General features: G+C 43.7%; 1 protein-coding gene across 1 annotated transcript in view; it reads left to right on the forward strand.

Moving 5' to 3' along the window:
• Positions 1-27,848, forward strand: part of LOC135368082 (ribonuclease 3-like) — a 71,511-nt gene that overhangs the window by 26,552 nt on the left and 17,111 nt on the right. The window contains exons 11-19 of the mRNA XM_064601158.1: positions 2,010-2,316; positions 5,229-5,523; positions 9,212-9,340; positions 11,556-11,634; positions 15,109-15,216; positions 22,983-23,121; positions 23,197-23,417; positions 26,922-27,024; positions 27,123-27,238. Of these exons, the coding sequence (XP_064457228.1) occupies positions 2,010-2,316; positions 5,229-5,523; positions 9,212-9,340; positions 11,556-11,634; positions 15,109-15,216; positions 22,983-23,121; positions 23,197-23,417; positions 26,922-27,024; positions 27,123-27,238 (1,497 nt within the window). The remainder of the gene's footprint in view (positions 1-2,009; positions 2,317-5,228; positions 5,524-9,211; positions 9,341-11,555; positions 11,635-15,108; positions 15,217-22,982; positions 23,122-23,196; positions 23,418-26,921; positions 27,025-27,122; positions 27,239-27,848) is intronic.

A 27,848-nucleotide genomic window follows, 5' to 3' on the forward strand; every position in this document is an offset into this window, starting at 1 on the left:
TAGGGTTAAACCCGTATCCGCCCGATATTTACCCCCCGAGCGAAATCTGTAAAATTAGGGTTTAACCCGAACCTACCCGAAAACATCCGGGTCGCGTGGCACACTCATAAGTGTGCATTAAGGTAAAGTTTGATAACATCGCTAAACATTAGTTCCATGTTAAGACAAATTTTTATTTTAAAAAAAAAAAATCACCCGAATACACCCGAATTCCTGACGACAGGATATGCCGTAACGGGATTTAACCCGAATACAACCGAATTTTCGAATGAAAAATATCACCCGATATTTACCCCCCGAATTTGGCCAAAAATAAAACCCGAAAAAGTCAGGCCCTAATTATAAGCAGTTTTCTTATACATTACGTTCGATGCGAAGAATATTGGGGGTCGGAAAAAGCCGCATTCTAAGCGGTTACGTTATAACTTATAAGTGGTCTCCACTGTAGTAAATATGGTTTGTCATTTTGGCGATTATGTATTTCGATGTACTGTGAGAAAGGGTGAATCGAGGTGAGTTATCCAGTTATCTCATAGTGTTGTGAGTCAATTTACTTTGCACTCACTTTTGGTGCATCTCTATAGCATGCATTCTTCCAGCTGGCAATGATGGGCAGTACTTGAAATACAAAGTGCTTAAGTGCTACTTTAGTACATTTCTTAGTACTTGTGCTTTGCAGAGGAAGGTGAAGAAAACAACCAGCGTCCAGAATGTAATGATATGCAGGAAATCCAATAGTGAAGCTTCACTGTTGGATTTCCTGCACATCATTACTAGGGCCTGACTTTTTCGGGTTTTATTTTTGGCCAAATTCGGGGGGTAAATATCGGGTGATATTTTTCATTTGAAAATTCGGGCGTATTCGGGTTAAATCTCGTTACGGCATATTCTGTCGTCAGGAATTCGGGTGTATTCGGGTGATTTTTTTTTATTCAATAAAAATTTGTCTTAACATGGAACTAATGTTTAGCAATGTTATCAAACTTTATTTTAATGCACACTTATGAGTGTGCCACGCGACCCGGATGTTTTCGGGTAGATTCGGGTTAAACCCGAATTTTACAGATTTCGTTCAGGGGGTAAATATCGGGCGGATACGGGTTTAACCCTAAAAAGTCAGGCCCTAATCATTACTTGTGCTTTGCTTTAAGTGCATTTCCAATTGTGTACTTTGTACCGTACTTCAAGTGCTTTTGTGAAAAGGCGAAGTGGAAAATATCGAGTAAGTTTTGTGTCTAGAAGCAGTATTTTTGAAGAAGAAAGTTGAGAGCTGTCCTCCTTTGTCATATAGTATGCCAAGAGATGCAAGAAGGAATAAATCGGGGAATAAAAATAACTTCCACTAGCACACCTGAGCACCTATAAACAGAAATTATGCTGTCTGCGACAGTTCATGCTCATGGGCAAACACTTCTGGGCAAGCTGGGCTTTCAGAACTAGACTTTTTTCGGAAATAGCCGAACTTTTCTTCAGCTGCCGCTCTTCAGTTCAGAACTAGCATTTGCAAACAAACAAACATAAAATGCTTACATTGGCCAAATGTAATGGCTAATGTAAGTAATGGCTAATGAAAGGCAAGAGCATGGTGAGAACAGTGGGTAAAGTGAGGAGGGTGTGAAATGCAATTGGCAAGTCACAGGGCATGTGATCATGGGGACACTGTGAAGCTGAGGGTGACTCACCGATGCGCTTCATGAAGGATGTTGAAGGAACCGCGCGGTAAAGATTTAGAAGTAAGCGGACTGTGATGCGCACATACATTGAATTAAGTGTTTGGATCACAATGCGCAAGAGCGGGACTGCAGAGATTCTTGAAATTATCAGCAATTTTGAATTAATAAGGTGCTGCTGTAATAGAACAAAATATATTGTAAAATCAACGGGTGCATTTAAGAAACATTTAGTACAATCTCATTAGACGCTTTATTAAAGACACAGCAGCAGATACGCTGCAGTCAATTTTTTTATTGTGGTTCTGCCATGACTAACGTGTTTCATTCCTCCCACAGATGAAATGCCCCACTGTCATCAAACACGACGGCCACGAATTCGTGTTTGAAGGTTTTTCTATGTTTTCTCACTGGAAAGTGCCCCAACTTCCATCCTGCCGCATCATCCGCTTCAACATAGAGTATGCAGTCCTCTATCTGGAGGAGAAGTTTCCAGAAAATTTCACCATCGAGGGCCTTGAGCTGCTCTCTCAGTACGTCCTCATTGAGATCTTGGAAATGGTGGATCTCGACTGGCGTGCCCATGGAGACAGCGCGGGTTGCCCCAGGTTTCATTTCATGCCACGTTTTGCACGTTCTATTGAAAGTGAGTTGATTGCTTCAACAATGTCATTAAAATTATCACTAGGACCTGACATTTTAGGATTATTCCTGATTATGCCCGCTATCTACCCCCGATTCGAGTCGGCAAAAACAGGGGTTTAACCCGATATTTTCCCAAAAACTGCTCGACCAGGGGAATCCGAAGTCATCACAACTAACACGGAACTTTGCAAACTGTGTTATAAACGCGTAAACATGCTCCTAAAAACTGTCAAAACAGAGACCCTGCTGCCTCTTAGATGGATGGACACAAATATTGATACTCTGTGTCTGCTGGTGTGTCGTGCGTATTATGCCAGTACTAAACTGACGACTTAGGCTAGTTTCTTTCCAATTCAGCATGACTTGGGTTGAATTAGGTTCAGTTCAACCCGATTACACCTGAAATACCGGAAGCAAAATATAACCCGATATTTACCCCCCCCCCCCCCCCCCCCGATTGTGCTGAAAAATAAAACCCAAAAAAATTGGGCACTAATTATCACCATGGGGAAGAGAAACTGAAGGATATCATGTGACATCATGCTCAGAAAAGTTGTATGTTCTCTGCACACCCAGTGACTAAAGGAGTGGAAAATAAACTCCTCACATGAATACTCGTCTACGTAGGGCAGCTGACGTAAATGTACAGTCATCAACAGTCTTTTCGGACTCCAATGGTAATGACGTGATGTCTCCTCTCTCACAATTCTCGCAGGTAGGAAATGAGGAAGGTGCTTGCTGTTTCCCTCACAATCTTTTCTTTTTTTTTTGTGTGTGTGAAATATTGGATATGTAATATATCCAATATCCCAGACCAGAGGTCGAGGTAACTCGTTACTGTAACTAAGTTACTTATTTTGGTAACTTAACTTGGTACTTTTGCGCCGTGGTAACTTTCAGAGGAACCCGTTCCTTTTTCAGGTAACTCTGCCAAAGTAACTGAAGTAAAGTTCTAAGTTACTTTTAACTCGCTTTTCACTCACGTCCACATATTTTCCTGCTTTCTCTCCTGTTCCTTCATGGCATTTTTGCCATAAAACGTGGTATTCAATCAATGACAGTATTTTATTCAGGTAATAAGAACCGCTGCCATTGAAATGAAGTCGAACCATTGTGCGCCCACAGGGAGTAACATGCGAAGCGTTCGAATAGACCTCTACCAGAGAAACGTCATCATGACATTGGTAGACAGACTGAAACCAAAAAGAAATCGGAAGGAGGGGGCTGGGTTCCACGAACGGGCAATTGTTCGCTGCCTCCCATTGAAAGAAAAGCGGGACCAAGGGTCGCGTCCCCCCTCAAGAACGTGGCTTTCGGGCACGACCTTGTTCACCTCTAGCTTCGAGCGTAGTTCAATTCTACAAAATTTGTGGCGCTGTCGAATACTATGACGTAATTTACAAACAGGGAGAGGTCCATTGGTGGACATAAACGAAAACGATCTCATCGTGTTGCATTCCTCCGCAGGCAGCTCAAGGTTTAACTCAACTGCTCACGTGCGCTGCACCTGCGTAACGCTATTCTGTGTCCGAAGTAACTCACTCTTTTTTTTTAAGTAACTCAGTAACTGTCACTTACATTTCAGGCTGAAGAACTTCGTTATTAACTTAGTTACATTTTGCACACGGTAACTTAACTTGTAACGAGTTCTTTTTCACGGGTAACTTCTTAATCTGTGTTCCAGACACACACAAAAAAAAAAGATTGTGAGGAAAACAGCAAGTTTTGAAAAATATGGCAAGTTCCACAAATTTTCTTGGAATTGCGGAAAGCTAAGAGGCACCAAGTATGCCTTGAGGTCAGCCCCTGCTTAGTCACTGTTTGGGTTTCACAGTCAGCTGTTGCAGACTTAGTTACTACTTAGTTATGCAATGATTTCAGTAGATCTGTGACTGATACTAAGGGCACTTACACGGCTGGATGTGCCGCGGGAGACAAAAATATAACCACAGGAATGAATTAACCACTGATCCAATAACCACTGAATCCAGCTCAATTTTCTTTCTGCGCTGAAAAGTCATGAATGTCTGGAAAACCGTGGGGAACCAATCGGTAAGCAACCCTGGGAGGATACTGCAGCGATTTCTTCTTTGTTTTGTCTTACCTGCAAAATTTTTTAAATCCAATTTTATAGGAAAGTTCATTTTGCACCACGCAAAGTTAGGGGCTTTACCCGAACTGTGGAGTTGTCGTATATACTGTAAAACCCGTGGATAGCAATATCGCGTATAACGATATCCCTCGTAAAACGATGGTTCATGATTTTACCGTCAAAATATACATTGTTTCTATGGGGAAACGACCCGCGTACAGCGATGGAGGCCACGGTTCCGAGTACTTGTATAACGATGTGGGACGTTGTCTCGTGCGCGTAACCTCGCGGCGATTTTCACTGCGATAAGATACAGTACAATCTCGATTATACAAATCTCACGGGATAGCGGAAAGAATTCGCATCATCCGAAGTTCGCATCAAAAGAATTAAACCCGCGAGTCGCGCGACAGTGTTCTAAAGCAAGCTTCTCCTAAAGCACGCGGGCGCTAGGTGAAGCCGACTTGCGGAATCGTGACGTTAGTGTTACCAGAAGATGTCCGATATGTTCCCCGATTCCCTCCACGAGTTCTGGTCGCTGTTTTCCCAAGCCAGTGCGATGTCACACAGCTTCGCGTTTTTAGCATCTGTTTCTTTTTGTTTTGCTACACGCGGGGTGACGCGCGATTCGGGGATGCGCTATTTAGGTCAGCCCTCGTTTAACGATGTACCCCGAATAACGTTGGAATTCGCGATTACCGTCAGTATCGTTGTACGCGGGTTTCACTGTACGTATATTCTTTAGTTTACGTTATGCCGATATATGACTGACAAACATATCCTTGCACCACTTCGCATAATGCCTTGTTGCTCATTGACAGACAATGGGAAAGAGCTCTTGTCCCTGAACGTGGTCCTCCAGTACTTGCTGTCAAGTAGCAAGCCCCTGGTGCTGCAGGCTGACCTTCCTGGCTTAGTGAAGCTTCCTCAAACCCAGTGGCAGGACTTTGCAGATGGTGCAAAGGGCACCGTTGTCGTCAACCCTGGGATGAAGCCCTGTGCTCTACGTGTTGACCAACTCGATCGGGAACTGTGCACTGCAGATGGAAAGGTCTTTCCTGAAATTGTACACTTTGGGATACGACCTCCCCAGCTTAGTTATGCTGGAAATCCCATGTGAGTACTGCGTCTACTTTGATTGCCAGTTTTACCAGTACCGAAGTCCAGTACTTTGCTAGTCATACTTTGCAGACAAAGTGCAGTGCCCTCTAAAGGGACAGTCGCATCTGTTTCCGTTGATCCTGAAACTACCGTGTCAATTCGTTCCTCTTGGACCACTGACCACAGTATCAAAAATCACGCGTGAAAGAGTAGCACAGTTTGACTGTTATTCGGTGGAATACGTGACGAGAGCAGATAACGGTCGTTGAGAGGATCCCTGAATTTCCACTCTGCAAAAACGAGAAAATCTTACTCTCCAAAATCATGAACCACATGGCCCGAAAATCACCCAATTCTTTCAAAACGGAATTCGGGACCAAACCTTTTTCGGAGAACAGAATTTTCATGCCGAATTGGGCTCGATCTGGCTGAGCCAGATTTCTGTTCCAAAAGGGGAAGTGACAGCAGCGAAAAAGTAGCAGGCATCCAATGGCTATTCCGCCGGAAGGAGAACTATAGCAACAATGACGTAACAATCGGGATCGACTGTTGGCGTTTGTGCGACTTCTACACCAATGAATACAGGGATTACCTCTTTGAGGTGAACTGTTGAAAGGCAATGTGGCCCATGATCAGAAGTCGTCGTCCGAACTTCGACTTACAGTTCTATACCGTGGGGTGATGCGCGGAAAAACCTTTGGTCCCGATTTCGGTTTGGGCAGTTTCCGATGGTTTTTCATGGCATGCTTTTCAGCCTCAGGAACGTAGATACGACGATAAATCAAAAGAAGGTGGATACAGAGGCAGGACGTTGCAAGAAACATGCGTAAACATGCACGCCCTGATGCGAGCGAGGGAGTGGCAGAGGAAGGGTAGGAACATACAGCCAATAGAAACTTCCCTAGCTTGTAGGTGGTATCGCACAGATACTTGTAAAAAAGAAAGTTCATCGATTGGTGCACCCGTTCGCGAATTATTTAGCCCGGGGGTTTAACTGAAACACCCGGTATACAATGCAAAGTCATCAAATATGAAAGTTTGCTTTTCCATAGGAAGAACTTTCCTTAGAACTTTGTGAATACAGTTGAACCTCTATATAACGAATTTGTAAATGCTGGCTCTTTGTTTCGTTAAATCGAGATATTCGTTAAATGAAACACGCCAAGTTATACAAAGATGGCCGCCGGACTACCAGCGCCACGCGTACCGCAAAACGTCATTTGTCATAAAACAGGTACTAAGGTAAGAAGGGCACAAAATATCAAGCTTTATTCATTACATAACGCTAGGTAACGCGTAATTTGTGCACAATATCGTTCTGAGCATTCATAACCTTCGTAACTCCGGATGACCTCGACTGCTTTCTCCTACGCGATCGCGTATCGAAGTTTCTTGGTTGGTTCACTTGCACTCATGACGTCCGGAAAGAACAACCGTACACCGCCGAAAAGAACGAGAAACGGGTACATGTCACGTAGACGTCTGCGCCGATGGAACCTTGAATGGCAGCGGCATCATGCCCATTTTACCACCGTCAGCATCAGCGGCGCGAACAAAAACAAGTAATGAAAAGGCACAAAACCGCAACGTACTGTCGTCTTCATTAACACAAGCAAATTAGACTTCGCGAGATGTCAGCAATGCGTGTTTTCTTGTCCGAAAACAGGTGCGAAGAGACCCTCGCGCCGGTTTCGAAACAGCGTCGGCGCAACGATTACCGGCGGTGGAGACGCACATGTCGGCACGCTCGTGCCTACAGCACGTGACAACCGAAGTAACCAATGAAAACTCGCGTAAGGACAACAGAGAGGGAAGGTTTCTCCTCCTTTTCTTCGTGGTGAAGGGGAAAGACACGCGCAGAAGAGCCCAGAGATTTCGTTAAATAGAGGTGACCAAACGAATGTATTTCGTTAAATCGAATGCAAAAATACATTGGCGTCTATAGGGATGCGTTCGTGCAACGGAAATTTTTCGTTAAACAGAGGATTTCGTTAAATCGACGTTCGTTATTGAGAGGTTCAACTGTACCAAGGATGGGTAACAGGCATATTTTCATGACTGTTTGTGATACGAGCCTTTCAAATTTTGTTTCCATTCCGTCTCTGTTGGTGTTCCTGTTCATGGAACGGCTATTACACAGCTGTGGGAGGATGGCCCATTCCTCTCTGTCAGCACCCAGTTTTGAACGAGCACTGTTTTGGTGTCGCTTGTACACATTACACAATTAATTTCGCATCAGTGAGATGCGCACATCTCGTAGGGTTCTAAAAAATTATGTAGAACAAGCAATGAGAAACGTGTCTTCATTCCCTCGAGTGTCATGCTCACACTCAGGGTCCAGCAATTCGGAACGCGAAGGCAGGAAGAGCTTCCTCCATGAGGGACAAACACCACCTAGATAGAGAAAGCCCGCTTACTCATCCATGTGACGTAACAAATAAGGGGCATCCAATCAGAATTGTGTTTTCAACGGCCGTAGCCAATCATGAAAGTGCTTTCAGCGGTCGTGGTCATGAGAGAAGAACCAACGTCATCTGCGAGTTGCGATTGAATGTACTCGCTTACTGAATGGGAAGGTTATAAGTAGGGCCTGACTTTTTCGGGTTTTATTTTTGGCCAAATTCGGGGGGTAAAAGTCGGGTGATATTTTTCATTTGAAAATTCGGGTGTATTCGGGTTAAATCCCGTTACGGCATATTCTGTCGTCAGGAATTCGGGTGCATTCGGGTGATTTTTACTCGTTTAATAAAAATTTGTCTTAACATGGAGCTAATGTTTAGCAATGTTATCAAACTTTATTTTAATGCACGCTTATGAGTGTGCCACGCGACACGGATGTTTTCGGGTAGATTCGGGTTAAACCCGAATTTTACAGATTTCGTTCGGGGGGTAAATATCGGGCGGATACGGGTTTAACCCTAAAAAGTCAGGCCCTAGTTATAACATAAAGCGCAAAGCGGTCACTCATCTTTCTCGTGACTGATTTTCTGGACAGCAGTTTGCACTTTATGTCTACAAAATTAGGTCCACGGGTCCAAAGTTAGGTGCAACCATTTGTGAGTCCGTGAATTCACAGAATGTCGAATCACAGTAGCAGACGAGTTCTGACTTTACATGTCCGTGTACCGAAGAAGGGGGAGGAGACAATAAGCAGGCCTTCTGTACCTAGGTGGCGTTCTTTACCGGTTGCGGTGAAGCGCAAAAGGATGTAATTCATTGGTGTAAGGACATAATTCATTGATGGATAAGAGAATGGAAGAGCATCCTTTTGCGCTTCACTGCAACCAGCCGCGACAAAAATATGTAAACTGAAACCAATTAATTACTGCAACAAATGACCCACTTCGGTGGCAGATTTTTCTCTAAAAGGTGTCCACTGAAGGTCCCAACAGGGGTAGTACCCATTTTAATGCTGATAGCACTGTGCTTTAGAAGTCATGTTTTTTTACGAAACTCATTTGAATTCTTATTTAAATAATGAGCACCTCCCACTCATTGACACGGTGCACAGCTTGTAGGTGGTATCGGACAGATACTTGTAAAAAAGAAAGTTCGTCGATTGGTGCACCTGTTCACGAATTACTTAGACCGGGGATTTAACTGAAACACCCAGTATATGATAACCTGAGGTGTGGCTACAAGCCCATCTTATTGGCTTGGATCATGCAGACAGTTCTTGATGGCTACTCTTGTTGTTGTCTAGGTACCAGAAAGCCTGGAGAGACTATGTTAAGTTTCGTCATCTTCTGGCTAATAAACCCAAGGTGTTGTATACGGATCGTCACAAGATGCTCCAGAAGGAAATCAAACTACAAGAAATGAGAATGAAGAGGTAGGTGACTCGCCATCATCACAAAGGAAGAACAACTTCATTTAATGACAATGATTGAGGAGATTTATACTCTACCCCATTGTTGATGGTAATGTGGTGAGATAGAACAAGGAGTTTCCTTATATTTTTGACCGAAGTCCTACAGGGCCCAAAACGTTCACAAGTGCTTTTAGGCGCATTGATGGAGGCTGATTGGGACATGGACAATTTTGACATGGTGAGAGGTCGAGAACCAAGTGACTAAATGATCACAAAAATTGGTACAGTAAAACCTCGATAATTCGACCCCCCGTTGATTCGGATAATTTTTGGAATACTGGCGCGGTCCTGATAGATGCCCGTATCGGTCTGTGGTGAGGAACTCTCATTAAATTGGAAGCAGTCGTTCGCCCACCGCGAAATTCGGACGGCGTAACATCGGCTAACCTCCTCAAAGAGTGTGTGCCCAAAGCCTGAACAGTCAGGTGGGAAAAGAAGGCAGAGTGTGGCGCTACACTAAAACTAAGAAGAACTGATGCCCTCACATCTCTCTGCTGTTCTCTGGTCTGGTCTGGTCTGGTCTTCACCCGTGATCAGGAGTAAATTAATGTTTAACACTATAGTATACAATGAGATTGATATAATCATGAATATGAATTTTTATCATATTGTTCGAAGTGCTTTTCTCTAACAGTGTTCTGCTTTTTTCCCTGTATGTGTCCCTTTTTACCCTGATTCCTTTTTTCCCTGTATGTGTACCATCACAAGGCCCTTTAATGGGCTGTTAATGGGCACAATAAGAACCAAATCAAATCAAATCAAATCAAATCTCTATGGGTTGTCAGCGCTCTGATGTCGTCTCTCTTCTTTTGAGCTAGAAGTGTGCGCCGATGTGCAGCCGCCAGTTATACGAGCCTCTCCGCTGCGGCCGGGAGCGAGAGATTCGTCCATAGTTGCTGCCGACATTGCACGAGTTGAAGCCTTTAGTGGGTGTATACACCGGCAAACAACTATACAACTACAAAATTTGACGTTTCGAAACTCACGAGAGTTTCATCATCAGAATAACGTGCCACAAGCTGCAGGTCCTTCTTATGTATGCACTTTATGTATATGTATACATAAAAAGGGACCTGCAGCTTGTGGTACGTTTTTCTGATGATGAAACTCTCATGAGTTTCGAAACGTCAAATTTTGTAGTTGTATAGTTGTTTGCCGGTGTATATATATACCCATTAAAGATGTCAGTCCCCGGCATTTGAACTGCTTTCACAAGTTGATAGGTGGGAAAGGTGTTTCTGGGTGAATAGTATTTGGTTTTGGAGGGGTAAAGGCATCTTGGAGAGGTGGGAATGGCAAAGTGAGAGGTAGGAAAAAGACAACTACAGCTTCTGCAAAATATCCTTGAAGACCCCATATCTGTTGTGCATCTGTGTGTGCACTTCCTACAACAATTTTCTGTCTCTGCATGCCTTAATTGCTCAGGCTAGCTGGTAGTAGGTAGCCATTGATTGAGCAACGCAGCATGAAAATACAGAAAGATATCGACGACAGATGACAACAGGCCGTGTCAGAATGTGCTCTATTTTGGTCAGGGTTCTCCTACTGCGATACTCAATCAGTGATGGTGTAACAGTCCACAGAGAGGTCATGCTTTCCGAGACTTTTGAAGCAATTACTTGCAGATTCAACAGTTCCAGAAGAAAGTTCAAAAATGAAAAAAAAAATTAAAAAGTTAATTTTCCCTCATGTACAAACGTGATATATACGTATCAAATTAATTATTAATTAACATACACACTGGTTGTGTTAGAGGAGACGAAAAACTGCATTACCAAGGTGTAAGATCGGAGGAGCTAGTCTACCACGAAACGTGAGCGCCACAAAAGATTCTCAATGGTGCCGTGGCAGAGTTTGCGTTCCTTCTCCTCCGTGGCTGCACACCAAGCTGTCACGGCAACTCCGCAATCAACTCAGAAGAAATCACAAACAGACATTTGCCTTTGCGGCTTTACACGATTACAGCGCACTGCATTGAGGGATACTGCAGTTATCTCTGCCTGCTGAATCTGCATTTGTAGACTCCATGTGCGAGCAATTAAGGGAGTTTGTTATTTTCTGAGATACCTTGTTCACTTGTTCTGTGATTTAAAAACAGAGTGCATCCTTGCTGCTGTCAATGTTTCAACAGTCAAGAACAAATTAATATGGTCATTCTTTTTTCTTTCTGCTTCAGCAACCTGAAGAGGGACGTGACAGTCGTCGTGAGCAGCGAAAACTTTTACAGGACAGGCATGATGTGTGACATTGTTCAGGTGGGTGCCTTTATCGCAGTTTGCTCTCACGAGCGTCCAGTATTATTTCTAGAATGGCAAGTGCACAAAGGAGCCATGAAATTCTACTTGATAGATCTTTTGCTTTCGGCTGCAGCAGATTGTGCAGATAACGTGCACCCTTGTACGAGAACGAACAAGGATCGTAATCAGAAGACATAAAATTAGGATTACAGAACGAGAAAACAGGAAGGATGGTGATGGCATGTTCTCAATCGCAACAAAACATTTCATGACGTAAAACCTACCCTCCCAAAAGTCTCCGGACATGTGGCAAGGTCAAACCGTGGGAACGCTGACATAATAGAGGGTTTTCATAAGTCAGCGCCATCTAGTGTAAGGCGAGCCAACTACGCTCTGGCAGCGCGCGTCCGCCATATTTTGGGCAAGGATGGAAGCGTTGCCCGCGCGCGGATATTACGGCTCTGTTTGAACCGCACGACTTTTGTCGTCCGCCACCAGGGACTTGGTCTGCTTTCTCATCGAAGCATCGCTCTTTTCATGAGTTGTTCATCCATCTGCATTTGTAATGTCAGTCTGTTGTTGCGTGCCCTTCTGCAGCCAGCGTGGCATGAGAGACGCCGAAGGGAACAAGGCGTGTGCACAAACTGTTTGGCGGCTAAAGTTCACATGATACATGGCTTTCCAAATAGCTAACGTCAAAAGCGTTCTGTTGCCATTCTAAATGGGCGAACTATAAATACCTCGCAGGCGAAAGCATAGAACATATAGTAGGATATAGTAGGAAGCATCGGCGAAAGCATGCAACACAGTAAGGTCCCACATTCAAAATACACGACTGGTCTTGAAATGTCGATAAGAAACACAATACAGCGTGCAAAAATATGGTGTACCGTATCTGAAAGTCGAGAAAGCAACGTGGATGGAAGTTGAATCCGTATATGACACGCACACTGTTCTCGCTAGCGCGGCCAGACGTGCCAGATGAACTCATATGTTCACAAAAAGGGTCCACACGTCTTTGGGAAAACCCATTTGGTATGTTCGTCAAGTCTCTCGACCACTGACTTCTCGTTCGCCATCGCGCGCTCGCTTACCATAAACGGCGCCGCAGGTACGGCGTGCCCAAGATATGGCCGAATGTCGTCTGCTAGAAGGTGGCCAGACTGACTTTTGAAAAGGGTCTATTCCCCGTGGAAGAAATTTCCTTAAACTGAGCCAAAAGCCGGGCAGCGGGGTTCCTTAAAGAAAGAAAACAATTACAACACTCTTTTTTGACATTCCTTTCATGCTCCTTTAGTTTTACGTTTTAATGCCTGCCCGTTTGGCTAACGTATCAAATTCCGCATTCGAGGGGAATGCAATAGACCACACCTTTGACACAGTTGAATAAAAAAAAATTTAAGAAAGGTGAAATTGTGAGAAACATTACAACCACAACTTTTTGAAATAAGTGGAAAGAGATGACTACAGTAGAACTTGGAAGTTTTACCGTAATTTCACCCGTATTAGCCACGGCTTTTTTGTCACAGACGCGTTCTGTGGCTTATCCACCGGTGCAGACTATCTGATGTCCATTTTTTCCTGGTACTTTCCCCATACGCCGGCTTTAACTAGAGTGTCGACAATGTCTTTGGAACAGTATGGCCCTGCCAATACACGAACAATGTGCAACACTGGCGCGTCCACATTCGAGTAGACTGACCTTCCTGGTGCCGCATGATCTTTGATATCCTTGCACCAGTAAAGTCAAATCAAATCAAATCAAATCAAATCAAACCTTCCTGGTGCCTTCCCCCAAGCAGCTTTAGCGAAAGTGGTGAAAGTGATTCATGTCTTCTGGAAGGCCACTGACCCGTTGATCTATGAAAAACGTGCAACAAGGGCACAGTCCGATATTGGTATATAACACTAAAACTGACCTTGTTGTACACCATGCTGACCCCGGAGTATGGACCACAGGGTTTATGTCCTTCTCTATGGTTTCCTTTGTCGCACAAATCAGTCGTGTCATATTGCTTGCGGCTTATCTGCCCGAAAACTTTCAAAACGTTCCTAAAAATTGGTCCTGCGGCTTATGAGCGTGAAATTGCGGTACTCGGATATGTCGAAAAATCAATCAAATCGAAAGTTTCTTGCGTCGTGGCATTATCTCCTGCGCTTCCCACGCATTTGTCACCACTTACCTTGAAGGTTTTCAAGACAAAGTTTGGATATCTCGAAATATCGTCTGCAAAAATTTTGAAGGTGTGAGTAATTATCGCACAGCAATGAAAGATGGAAGTCACTGAAAAGGTTAGCTAGCTGTAGGACTCGAACCCACATCTTCTGGATGCCAGTCCAGGGATCTTTCCTTTCTTATTGGAAAGAGCCCTGGACCAATAATCCAGAAGATGTGGGTTCGAGTCCTACAGCTAGCTAACCTTTTCAGTGACTTCCATCTTTCATCGTTAATTCCTTAGGCAATTTGAGGCTTTGTATGTGTCTGTCCTTCCTATGTTGTTCCAGCCTCAGAACATCAGTTGTCTCATGATTGCACAGCAGTCTAGCGTCGACATCTGCCCGAGTTCTTTTCTACTGTTCTGTCAGGTGCGCAGCGGAGGAAGTTTAGTTGCCCTACAGTCTCATTCTACAAGGAGAGGGGGATTGGCCAGTATTGCCGTGTTGTTGCACGGAGCGGTTGCAACGATGGCCGGGAAGGTCGTTACAGTTCTCCTGCAAGTGTAACACGTTCACGATTTCCTCTGTTACTTTCATTTTCCCTCGCAGTGCCATGTTAGTGAGTGTCAGTTGGAGTTACATTTCGCCATCTCTTCTTGGGAACCTTCTTACATTGTGCATCCTGGAATCGTTACAAAGATGGCACGACCAAAACGGTGCAGAGTGCTGACAGTGGAACAAAAGTTTTCGAGCATCGATAAATGTTTTTTTTGGCGGCACGTCATTCCGACTTTTTCGTGATGTTTTTTTTTTTCTCATGTTCGAGCAGTTATTGAGGATCCCTTATGTACATGATCCTGCACATGATCATGTACAGCTGCTTTTCCTCCAGGCAAACCGCGGCATTAAAAAAAATTGTAGAAGAAAGTATGATTACAAATCACACGATTCGATTTCTTCTGAAATATTTTACATGGTGGTTATCAGGAGCATTAGAAATCATAGGACCGTATTTCCAAGACCCGCGTTTCCGACCGGACCACGAGAGCGAGGTTCTTTCGTTCATTCTTTGATGCTTGCTTGGAGTAACATTGCCCGCGGCATCAGCTGTTTCTTTTTCTTTCTTTCTTTCTTTCTTTCTTTCTTTCTTTTTTTTTTCTTTCTTTTTTTCTTCAGTAGTAGGATTTTGAGCAATTCTAAACTTCATTTCATTGCTCCTTTAAGTGTGTCAAGGTAGCTGCCAATTGTATGTCAGGAGCTCTTATTGTCTACCAACCAGAAGGAGAAGGTTCTCTGAATATGAATGGTTAGAAAATTAACCTTTATCTATCGCAGCATGCCCTGCTGCTTCCGGTGCTTGTGTGTCACCTCCGTTTCCATAAATCTCTGGACCATCTTGAAACTGGTATTGGAACAAGTTTCAAGGACCGTTATTTGTTGCAGGTATGTCCTTTTTTTAAAAATCGTCCTTATTTTGCTGCTGAGTGAGTGACAACCGCGTATGGACTCCTCTCGATGGACAAACAACAAGAACTTCGTGGTTTTTCTGCTAGCCTCAGAAGACGATACACACCAACTGATTTTACTGACGTCTGCATTAAGCAGATCCTAACAGCAAACAAGGAAAATGACGCACCCCTCTCGACCAGTCAGGGAGTCTGGTGAATTATAGTGTACCTTGCTGTTGCATCTTCGTGTATTATGTTTATGAGCTACTGTGGACAAATTTTCTGTATGAAGCAATATGTTCAACATTGAAATCTTAGCTGTCTGTTGCGTATGTTCCTCTAGTATGTTCCACCAGTTTCATTATCAAGAAGGACGCTAGGGGCTCCATACCGCAAAATACCACCGGGAAATCGCTGTTTGCTGGTGGTCTCGGATATTTGCGTCACGACCAGTTTTTCGTACAGAGAACCATTTGTGTGGTTGCTGCCTTAATGCTAGGGTTGACATTCTCACATTGTTCTTTGTTAACTTGGTCCTTCCAATCTCAGCGAGCCTCATGGTGAGAATATCTGAACGAGATGTGTCACTGGATGGTGCTCATGATAACAATAATAGTAGTGCAAGGTAGAAGCAGTAACAGGGTGTTGTTCCAATGATGCGGTCTTTGTGGAAACTCTGTAAAATCCTATGATCAAGGTCCCGCAGCAGTTGTCTAAAGAAATGTTTGAAAATACAAGTTTGTTGCCATTTGTCTACATAAAAAAAAAGGTGGAAATGCACTGTATGAATGATTGATGCAGCAACTATCAACATCATCACTTTGTTGTTTTGCAAAATTTCAGTTTTATTAAGGAAGGCATAAGTACAATACTTCAGTGCATAAGAGGGTGTTCAGTAAGTTCTGGGCCAACCATGATTCAATATAATTGGAGCCTGAAGTTTCAGGACTTCCCGCGATTCTTCCTCGAATTTGCCCCCGAATTGAGGGTTGCCTCTTTAGGGGGAAACCCGGTTTTTACCCTTCAAATTGCGCGCGCTGAGACGTCTGTAGGAATGCACACTAACTTGTTTGGCCGCAAATGCAGTTATATCACCACTTGTACCAAACCAGTAAAGTTTCAGTAACTGAGCCCAATTTCTTCCGGAATTTAGCGTACTGAAAGTTTTTCTACCACTAATTTGCATGAATTCAGAACACATGTTTATCTACCCGATTTTTACCCCCAAATTTAGAAAAAAAAATATTTCTGGAAAACAGCAGGCACTAAATATAATGGTGGTATCACGATGTTGCATATCTATTGCATATCCTTTCATGTCATAAATTTGTGTCACATAGCTTGCCCAGTTTTATCCTATCTTGTGTTGCACTGTATCACACTGTGTTGAACCCCTCAGTGCATCAGCATCATGTAGCATTGTGCAATGATTGAATGTATAACTAAGAAAGAGACAGCACCTGTCAGTAGCGTCGCTGATCTTTCAGGCTCTACAGGGATTGCATAAAATAGAGCAAATGATCTAGCAGTCCAGAAAAACTAATCTGACAACAACAAAAAAACTGTTTGTTCAGCTCAGTGGCTGGAAAAACTTGTCAGCGTTTTGTTGATGCAATCCCTTTGGTTTCCATGTGATCATGTCCACTCGTACATCTCCGTGAGATATTTTATCGCAGTACATACACGAATCACAACACTACATCAGCGCAGAGTTGAATGGCCGCATCGTATCTCGCACATCGTCTTCGGTGTAGGTCCAGTTAATGGATCCAGCAGGCCTTTGTCGAATAATCTTGTCATTGGTCGGTTCAGCACGATCACATTGTCCGCATTATTATACAGGGTTATTGTACAGTATATCATTGAAATGTGCAACATTTGCTAGCCTAACCTTGTAGTTCCCAAACGATTTCTTGTGCTTCCATTACGCAAATTACCAAGGATACAGCAAAAGAGCAACTGACACTATTTTTTGCTGACTTTCAAAAGGTTCATTCTTTTCGCTTGCATTGCTTGCACCCCCTGAAGTAGTTCAAGAAGCGCAACCCTCTCACGTTTGTTTTGTCATTAATCATGTGTGTACATGAGCACTGGTGCAGCACTTTTCTTTCAAAGAGAATGCACCTTTAGACTAAATAAGTTTAAACCAATATCACTTTGTTATTGATGACCAAGATTACTACATGTTTTGTCAGGAAGCACTGCTACTGCAAGGAAAGTACACTGAAATGACGTATGATTGGTGACTGTAACCGCAGAAAAAGGTGGAACTGGACATGCAGCTCCTCTATACCCTCGAGTTAGCAGTTGTGTAGTACAGGATGCATTTCAATGTGATACGGAAGGTACAATTCGTATCCAGGGTGGGGCGACAGTTTTGTGTGGTTGCTGGCCAGCTTGGGACATTCCAGAGATCACGTAACATACGCGACTTACTCACTTCCTCCCGCAATAATGAACAGAGTCCCGGTTGTGCTCCTTGCAACAGTAACCGCTGCCAAACTTGCTTATTTATTGCAACATGCACCTCCACCTGTATCACTGCTAATGGTTTCGTTTTCTCTATTCGGCAGTCTCTTCACTGTAACTCATTCAATGTCTGCTATCTCATTACATGCAAACTGTGCAATAAACAATACATAGGCGAAACACGTAACACCATCCGTGAAAGATTTTATGGCCATAAATCAGATATTGTTAATAAACGTCAGTGACCTGTATCGCTACATTTTAATCTTCCGGGACATGATCTGCATACGCATATACTTATCACTATTTTAGAATCCGGGTACGCTAATGACATCAAACGCAAAAATCGAGAATCCTATTTCATTTCGAAATTTGCAACGTTACAGCCGCACGGCATCGACGTGTACAGCGGCCCATTACAGTTTTTTATACTATGAGTCTATTTATTGTATTATCACTTGTCTGCCATTTTTCGCATCATACACGATGATACACAATCAGTAAGACACCAACTCCGCGTTACTTTCCCAGAGTCTGGAAGCTCTTAGCCATCAAGGTGCTGTGTCTCCTCAATCCTTCGCCCTTGAGCCTTAATTCCCCGTACGCATTCTAAAGCTCTTTGTGCCAACTGGCTGCTGTGCCTATTCATGTGATGTTCATTGGTTTCCTCCACGTACAACTCCGACTCATCTGTATGTCTGTCTGACCTTGTCCAGCCACCTCCTATTGATTGCGTTTGTTTTTATTTTTGTTTATATTTGTATTGCGTTTGTAGTTCTCTTCACCCTTACCCTTTTCTCTTGTACCATGTGACTTGTTTTTTTTTTTATATATCCTTCACCACTTGTAACAGGTCATCAAACCTGAAGAAGCACAGCCTACTGCACGAAAGTCTTGTTTTTTAATGTATATAGTAAATAGTTGATGCTCTTAACCGTCTTTGTTATTTTGGGGACAAAAGCATAGGAAGCACCGTGGCGTGACCTTCCTCCATTTGAGTTACCTTCTAACAACAAACATGAGCGGACACTCATGCTGGGCAATGGGTCTACGGCAAGCAACCAAGATTTAGGGCGCTGTTCTATATGGGGGCTCTGTGGGGTGTCTGAATAATTGAGCACGTACAAGTAACGCGGTGTCCAAAAAATCAGTCAGTGACTGTATTTTGATTTTTCTAATTCTGCAGCAGATACGGTAGTTGTGCATTCATTTCAAATCCTGATACAAATGTGGGATTGTGTGTTCAAATTTTGCAATAGAAATAAAAATTTGTCTTTCAAGCTGGATCTGCATAGTGAAGTACTAGGTCACATAAGTTAAAAACATTGCCATATCAAGAGGACTCGCTGTTGGGCACGTTGGTGACTATACATGAAGATCCAAAACACAGCGCGAGAAGACACGACGGAAGAAGAGAGGACAGGACAGGCGCTGACTCCAACGAACAGTTTAATAACACAAAAACCAGTACGCAGGCGCACAGCCGCCAACCCAGTCACCCACCTTGGTACAAAAGCGCAGACGCTCAGACAGACACAATCACTACCGCCGCGACAACATCCTCCTCTCCCCCGATAACAAAGACACAGAAGTTTGGCTCACACACCTACCGCCTCTATCCCCGATAAAAAACGCTTCAGATAACTCCCGCGCACCCTTATCTCTGCTCCTAGATAGCACGACAATCTGACTAAATAGCGGAGTACACTTACATTTGGTAACATGCATAGGCAAATGACGCGTGTCCGCACTAGACAAAGACCTTTCATGCTCTCGGGCCCTGTCGTTAACACACCGGCCAGTCTGGCCAATGTACACCCTATCGCATGTGAGTGGGATCTCATAAACTACCCCCACCGCACAGCTAACGTACTGGTGCTGATGGCTCTTGCCACAAGAGACTTTAGGCTTACTACGATCAACTTTTGAACAAAGGCCCGAGAGCCTGCAAGGCGCCGAAAATACCATAGGTACACCGTACCTATTAGCCACTCTTTTCAAATTGTGCGATACTCTGTGCACGTACGGAACAACCATACATCTAGTAGAACCCCTCGCCACTTCCCCCCTAGGTTTCCGCACCTTTCCTTTAACCTTTTGGAGAAGGCCTTCGGCTACACTCGCCAACAGCCTTGTGGGGAATCCAGCAGCACCCAACCTGTCAACCTGGGCCGTGAAACTCTCCAACAAAACGTGCTCACAAGACTTCTTTAGAGCGGATTCCAAGCAGAGCAAAGCAATAGCGCGCTTCACAGTCTTAGATTGGGCTGAGTCAAAAGGCATCAGGTCCTTCTTTGCCCTCGGGTGGAAGGCCCAACACAAGCGCTTCTCCCCAACACGGATATTAAGGTCGAGGAACTGTATACGCCCATTCGCCTGTAGCTCGGACGTGAACGACAACCCTTTCCCTCCACAGTGAAATTGCTGTAACACACCACTAACAATATTCTCATAGCAATCATCAGCGCGCCGCCCCACAACAACCAGGAAATCGTCAACGTACCGACAAATTCTAAGCACAGACCCATCATCCAGAACAGATCTTACCCCTCTATCCACCGCGGAAAGAAAAATGTCGCACAAAATCGGCGCCACACACGACCCGATGCAAATACCCCGACGCTGCAAAAACAGCCTATCCTCATGCTGCACTACCGTCGCCCCCAAATAGAACTCCAAAAGAGTCATGAAATTATCCACGGCAAGCCCAGAAGCATTCTGAATTCGCGCTATTGCTTTGCTCTGCTTGGAATCCGCTCTAAATAAGTCTTGTGAGCACGTTTTGTTGGAGAGTTTCACGGCCCAGGTTGACAGGTTGGGTGCTGCTGGATTCCCCACAAGGCTGTTGGCGAGTGTAGCCGAAGGCCTTCTCCAAAAGGTTAAAGGAAAGGTGCGGAAACCTAGGGGGGAAGTGGCGAGGGGTTCTACTAGATGTATGGTTGTTCCGTACGTGCACAGAGTATCGCACAATTTGAAAAGAGTGGCTAATAGGTACGGTGTACCTATGGTATTTTCGGCGCCTTGCAGGCTCTCGGGCCTTTGTTCAAAAGTTGATCGTAGTAAGCCTAAAGTCTCTTGTGGCAAGAGCCATCAGCACCAGTACGTTAGCTGTGCGGTGGGGGTAGTTTATGAGATCCCACTCACATGCGATAGGGTGTACATTGGCCAGACTGGCCGGTGTGTTAACGACAGGGCCCGAGAGCATGAAAGGTCTTTGTCTAGTGCGGACACGCGTCATTTGCCTATGCATGTTACCAAATGTAAGTGTACTCCGCTATTTAGTCAGATTGTCGTGCTATCTAGGAGCAGAGATAAGGGTGCGCGGGAGTTATCTGAAGCGTTTTTTATCGGGGATAGAGGCGGTAGGTGTGTGAGCCAAACTTCTGTGTCTTTGTTATCGGGGGAGAGGAGGATGTTGTCGCGGCGGTAGTGATTGTGTCTGTCTGAGCGTCTGCGCTTTTGTACCAAGGTGGGTGACTGGGTTGGCGGCTGTGCGCCTGCGTACTGGTTTTTGTGTTATTAAACTGTTCGTTGGAGTCAGCGCCTGTCCTGTCCTCTCTTCTTCCGTCGTGTCTTCTCGCGCTGTGTTTTGGATCTTCATTGCCATATCAGTATCTTCATGATATCGGTAAATTTGATGGTTTCTACCACACATAACTTACATTGTAACGCACGTAACTTATAGATAGGGAGTGGCTTTTTCGGGTTAAATGCTTTTCTCAGGTTCGGGAGGTAAAAATCAGGCAATATTTTTGAATCTGTAATTCGGAGGGAAATCGGGCGATAATTGTGCCTTTGGTTGTTATTGGGTGTTTTTGTGTCTCCTCTTCTGTATTAATTCCTTTCCTAATCTCTCTCTCTCTCTCTTTATTATCTTTTTTTTGTGGGATCGTGATCCACCAGCGGTAACCCCCGAAGGCATGGACGGTGTTGACACACATGGGTGTATTGCTGGGAACGCAAGTGACCCATTCTTACATGTGTTACACTTGGTGACCTTTGTTCGTCTTCAGTGAAAACATCACCTGAGGATTTCATAGTGACTGGAAGAAATCGGGTTTAACCCGAGCTGGTCTGAGGTCAGTTCGGGGGGAATAGCCCGGCAGAATCGGGGGATAACCCGAAAAAGTCACTTCCTACTTATAGAATGCTTTTTAAGCACAATCACTATTAAATATTGTTAAGGCCCTTCGTTTTTCGCGATTCCGTGATTCCGCGAAATTTCGCGGAATTAGGAACTACCTAATCACGGAATCCTTCGTTTGGCACAGAGTTTCACGGAATCCTTTATTTTTAAGGGTGTGTGGGTATTAGAGTTCTCAAATTCAAATCGAATATCAATAACTCGAAGTATCCGATTCACGAATTGAACTACCCAATATTCGGGTTTCCGGATAATTTGACTATTCGCCGAATACAAATGACACCTCCCGAAAGTGGGCTTCACCTGACGCTTCCCTGCGTGAGGTGAAGCCGCCCCACAAAATTGTAGCCTGCTTTACGAAATTGTTTATGCTGCAGGACAAAACAGACAGATTGTAGTTTAGCTTAGAATAACATTAGCCCAAGTTTATTGTGTATACTTCACCTTAGGAAGGGGCAGTGTCCCTCCCATATGCAGTTTAGCGGTAGCAGTGGGGGATTTTGATTTGATATCTGGGAGGTCGCTTTCAAGAAGTTAAGACTTTTAAATAATGGCTACAGCCCAAGAACAAAAAGGAGTGTACTAAAAATGTAACTTCCCCAGGGCTTGTATTGTAAACTCCTTCCTATAAAGTTCCTATGAACTCTGTAGATGCTGAAAGATCTTTCAGCAGGTATAAAATTATTTCAGGTGACAGACTGCATCAGATGAGAACACAAGATACCATGTATGTAATGCTGAGCCACAACAGTGCTTTTAATTTGTAATTTTATAACATATTTTTTGTTCCCACATTATCCAATAAACCAAAGTCTCTCCCATTTCATGCAGCTGTTGACTGCTTGCCGCGGAAAATCACGGAATTTACAAGTCAGTGCCGCAGAATTTTGAATTTGCCGCAGCAGAAAACAGAGGGCCTTAAATATTGTACACGTCACAGTTGTGTCGTGACCAGCAGTTGGTCACGTCACTGCCACCACAATCTGTTCGATACGTGTATACGGGTAATCACATTCTATATGACAATGATCAGGCAAAGAACAGGCAAAGAACTTGGTTTCTTCTATCGTGGGTGTTTCATTGAACTGCTCGTGGCAGATGTGATGCTGCTACTCTGCAAATACTGCATGCGCTTCTTCTTTTTGCAGCTTGCCCTTACACATCCATCATATCGCGAAAACTTTGGCACCAATCCTGATCATGCCAGGAACTCTCTCACCAACTGCGGCATCCGGCAACCCGAGTACGGTGATCGACGGATTCACTATCTCAACACCAGAAAAAGAGGTACAGATCCCTCATTAACGTGTAGCTCAAACTTACCTTGTGACAGAATTATCAACTGCTACATCATTCACTTAGGGATCAACACGCTGATCAACATCATGTCAAGATTTGGTCGCCAGGAAGAGACAGCTTCGAGCATCAACCACAATGAACGCCTCGAGTTCTTGGGGGATGCCGTTGTTGAGTTTCTGTCTAGCATTCATCTTTTCTTCATGTTTCCTGACTTGGAAGAAGGTGGCCTTGCAACTTACAGGGCAGCTATTGTGCAAAATCAGCACCTTGCAGTGTTGGCTAAGGTATGCAGAATTTGATTTCCCCCGCATAATGCAGTCCATATGCATTCGGTGCAAAGCATGTGTGTCGCTTAATACTTTTTGCACCAGACGACGCTAGTTACCCAGTATTTTCATTTGTACAGGAAAATGATTAGATTAGATTAGATTAGATTAGATCGAAAGAGAGGATAATGATAACTTTGTGGTAGCCTTCTTTGTATGAAAACAGGAAATCCCGGAGAAGCGGGGGCCATTTGCGTACAACTTTGAGAAAAAAAACACCCTTAATCTTCGAATGTGCTTACGTGATTAGGAGCTCTAGCTAAGGAAGTTCCGCGTCTTGCACAAGGTGGCTTGCATAAAGATAGAGGTGTACTGTCCTCTCATAAGGGCTTTCCTTTGCACCTCAGAAAACCTCTCAGGTTCAGACGTGACGTAATCAGAAAGTTTGGCAGAGCTCCGTCATGAACGTTTGTCGTCTGCTCTCCAATTCCTACGCAGTAATGTTTACACGAGTTAACTTTGGAAAAATGGTTTCCCGCTTCACGTACAAGGTTTATCTTTTAAAAAGAGATGTATAAAAACTGTGCAGAGCACGTATGAGACATAAAATAGACAAGAAAAACTATTTGTGATGCACGGAGGAGACCTCTGGCAGGAAAATACACAATACGCAAAAATACACATTAGTGTCATTGTGACAATTAACCGAATTGAGCCTAAACAGTGAAAGCAGTGATTGTGATACCATGATGAGGAAGATACAGCACCAGAAGGATAGAGTAGCATGGTGGTACCGTGGTTTAAATTATTTCGTACTGGGAAATTTTTCAAATATACTGAATTTTAATAAAGTAACAGGATGCAAGCGAGCTGGTGAGGAGTCAGAGAAGCCAACATATCCTTCAGTTTGAGCAGAACGGATAGAGACAAAAACAAGTAAACACATTTTGGGAGCCTTAAAAAACAGGAACAGCTTTTTTTTTAAAGCTTTATTTCTGATCTGATTAACATTGTTGCTCGTTTATGACTTGTTTAGAGCCTGAAGTTTTCGGGAAATATTTTTTTCTAAATTTGGGTGGTAAAAATTGGGTAAATAAACATTTGCACTAAATTCATGGGAATTCGGGTGAAAAAACTTCCATTACGCTAAAATCGGGGGGCGAAATCAGGCTCAGTTATTCAAACTAACTGTAGCGGTTTGGTACAAACGGTGTTGTAAGTACATTTTTCTGCCAGACAACTAAGTTGGTGCATTCCTGCAGACATCCCAGAGCGGGCAATTTGCCTGGTAAAAATCGGGTTTCACCCTAAAGAGGCAACTTTCAATTCGGGGTGCAAATTCGGGGAAGAATCGGGTAAAACCCTAAAACTTCAGGCTCAATTTATGAGCCTCCCACATGTTTTTGTCTGTGTCCGATCCGCTCAAGGATATGTTGCGGTCTTTGATGTTGAATTTGCTTATGTTTCGAGACAGAAATAGTGTGATAATAATTATTCCACGATATACACAGCAAGACTTATTGAGCTTTGATTTTTTGGGGGGATATAGATGGCGATGGATGTCTACAGAGAGTGGATGCAAAAGGGTGAAAGGGAAATATTCGATACTGGTACAACTGCTGTTCCCTGCTCCTTCCTTCTCTGGTCATTTGAGTTCACTTTTCGGAAATTATTAGGGAATTAGAGTGAGTAACAGATAGAACTCAATTGTGTAAAACAGATAGGTCTTTCGGAGACTCTCCGGACGAATGTTCGCACAGTTCCCCCTGAAGTCAGCCCAGGAAGCATACTAACCTCCCCTATCTCCCACTCCTTCCTGCTGTCCTCTCTCCATCTCTCCACGCCCGTACACCGCTCATAGCCACAGTTGCTTGGCGGCGCTAACGCTGAATTTAAAAAGAAAAAAGAGAGATAGGTCTTTCTCTTCAAAAAAAAAAAATGTCAGAAGATCCCTTCAGAATGTTCTCCTTTAAACTCTGCTTCTAATTGGTGCTGCTGATCAGCAGGTCTGACAGCAAGTACTGCTTCGTATGAAATCCTCGATGCATCTGCCAGTTCTTGTTCGCTCCGCACAAAGCAGCTCACCATTTATGTTTTTTTACGTGCATTTTACCATTGTTGGTGCCGACTGTGTCTGTTACTGTTCTGTTGTTCACGCCTAGCCTCTGAGATTATTGTCTTAGCCTATCCAGCACCCTGCAGTGTTCATCTGTACACATAACATGCTGCTGTTATTCAAGAACAAACACTAATCAGTGAAAGCCCCTCTGCTGTTTCATCCACATCCTCTACGTCGACCTTGTGTTTTCAAGCTTGATGTTTTTTGAAGTTCAGGGGCATGAATCTGGTCTTATTTTGGGGAGCTCTATAACGAGGCAAAATAGGGCAATATTTGGCAGAACAAAGCCGATGAAAAATAAAATATTTAACATTTTGCCAAGTTCGCTTCCAATTATTGCCCAGTGTAACGATTACGGAAATCCGGGCATAAAGAACGGCTCTACCGGGCTTATCCCAAAGACGCAAGGGACTCTATGTGCTAGGGGTGTGCGAATATTCGAGTTCTCGAATTCTAATCGAATATCAAACACTCGAACTATTCGATTCGCGAATCGAATATCCAGTATTCATTTTTTCGAATATTTGACTATTTCACGAATATGAACGACACAACTGGAAAGTGGGCTTCACCTGATGCTTCTGTGCGTGAGGTGAAGCCCACTTTACGAAATTGCCCTTGCTGCAGGATCAACACAGGCGTGACAGTGTTTAGTTTAAGATAAAGTTATCCAAAGTTAGTTTTGTAGACATCGTCTGTGGAAGGGGTGGCGCCCCTCCGATATGCAGTTTTGCGGTACCGACGGGGGCTTTGATTTGATGTCTGTGAGGTCGCCTTTAAAAAGTTAGGACTCTCGAATAATGACTACAGCCCACAAACAAGAAGGGTGTTTTAAAGATATCCTTTACGTCTAAAATTTCAGTAGTGCAACTTCCTAGGGCGAGTGCAAAGAAACTAAAGGGTGTTGATGGCAAAGCTGAGGCAGGATGCCAATTCGTTTGTTTCACAAATGGCCTGTGCTTGTCTGAAACAATTACAGCCTCATCCGTATAACATGCTACTGCCAGACATAAAATTTTGAAATGAAGGTAACCACTCCAGTACCCCAGTAAGTGTAGGCTCACCTGAAAAGCAGGAAGTACTCTCATGTAAAATTAAAGAGTAGTGGCTTTAAACGGAAGAATTGCGTGTCTATCTTGTGACAGTTAATGCCAGAAAAATTACACTAAAGCCATGGGCTACAAAATGGAAACTTTTAGTGCAAAAGTCACATATTGTAAATTTTGCACGAATATTCGATATTTGATTCGGTATTCGGAATTTTTTCCTCGATTTGATTCGATATTCGATTCGACTTAAAATATTCGGATTCGCACACCGCTACTATGTACGCATAACAGAGTGATAGCTGTTACCATTGCCCTGCTGCTTAATGCTTCAGTGTAGCTGTACTTTTGTTTCAGAAATTGGAACTGGAGAAATACATGCTTTATGCTCATGGTTCCGACTTGTGTCATGACTTGGAGCTTCGCCATGCCATGGCCAACTGTTTTGAAGCCCTCATGGGTATGTCCAGTCGATGGGCTTTTCATTCATCAACTTTTTTTTTTTATAGTCACTGGGCTGAAATGTTTCTATTTATTTATTTTTTTCTCATAATGTAGGAGCACTCTTTCTGGATGACGGCATCAAGGTGGCAGATGAAGTGTTCTCGAAAACCCTCTTTTCTGAGCCAGATTTGCTGGATGTTTGGACAAATTACCCACCTCATCCTTTGCAGGTGAGCCGTACGGGGATTGCTTAAGCAACAGTTTGGACCCAAACGAAAGCTACACCAATGTTGTAACACACTTCGTTATGATGCGTGAATTCACCGTGCATAAGGTACAGTCGCCGACCGATTTTTCGGACTCCAAAAATTCGGACTTTCCAATATTTAGGACAAAAGTTGTGGCATTATCGGGTGCCCCATTCAGCTAGCGGATTTTGTCGTCACAGAATTTGGTTGAATTTTTCGTACATATTCGCCTCGATTTTTTTTTTTTCACCTTCTTTCTTTTTGCCTTTGGTGACGCACACGGACCACAAGCACCCATAAAGAAGCTATTGTTGGAGACAAGAAGTGAAACAACGAAATGATGTCCGCACCTTCAAGTGATTCGTGTCATTGACTGAAAATTCGGACTGCTCGATAATTCAGACCGATTTTGTGGCTTTTAGAAGTAAAAAAATCGCTTGGCGACTGTATTTCGGTTAAATTTCCAGTCAATTATTTGTAATCAAGGTTTTTTCGGCGAGCTGTTTTTCTGCCGTGACGTCGCTGTCGGTACTTTCTGATTTCTGTCCTGCGAGGTAACGCGGCCGCAGATTTAGGACGAAACATTCTGGTT

The sequence above is a fragment of the Ornithodoros turicata genome, chromosome 9 (assembly GCF_037126465.1).
Source record: "Ornithodoros turicata isolate Travis chromosome 9, ASM3712646v1, whole genome shotgun sequence".
In the NCBI taxonomy this organism is placed as follows: domain Eukaryota; kingdom Metazoa; phylum Arthropoda; class Arachnida; order Ixodida; family Argasidae; genus Ornithodoros; species Ornithodoros turicata.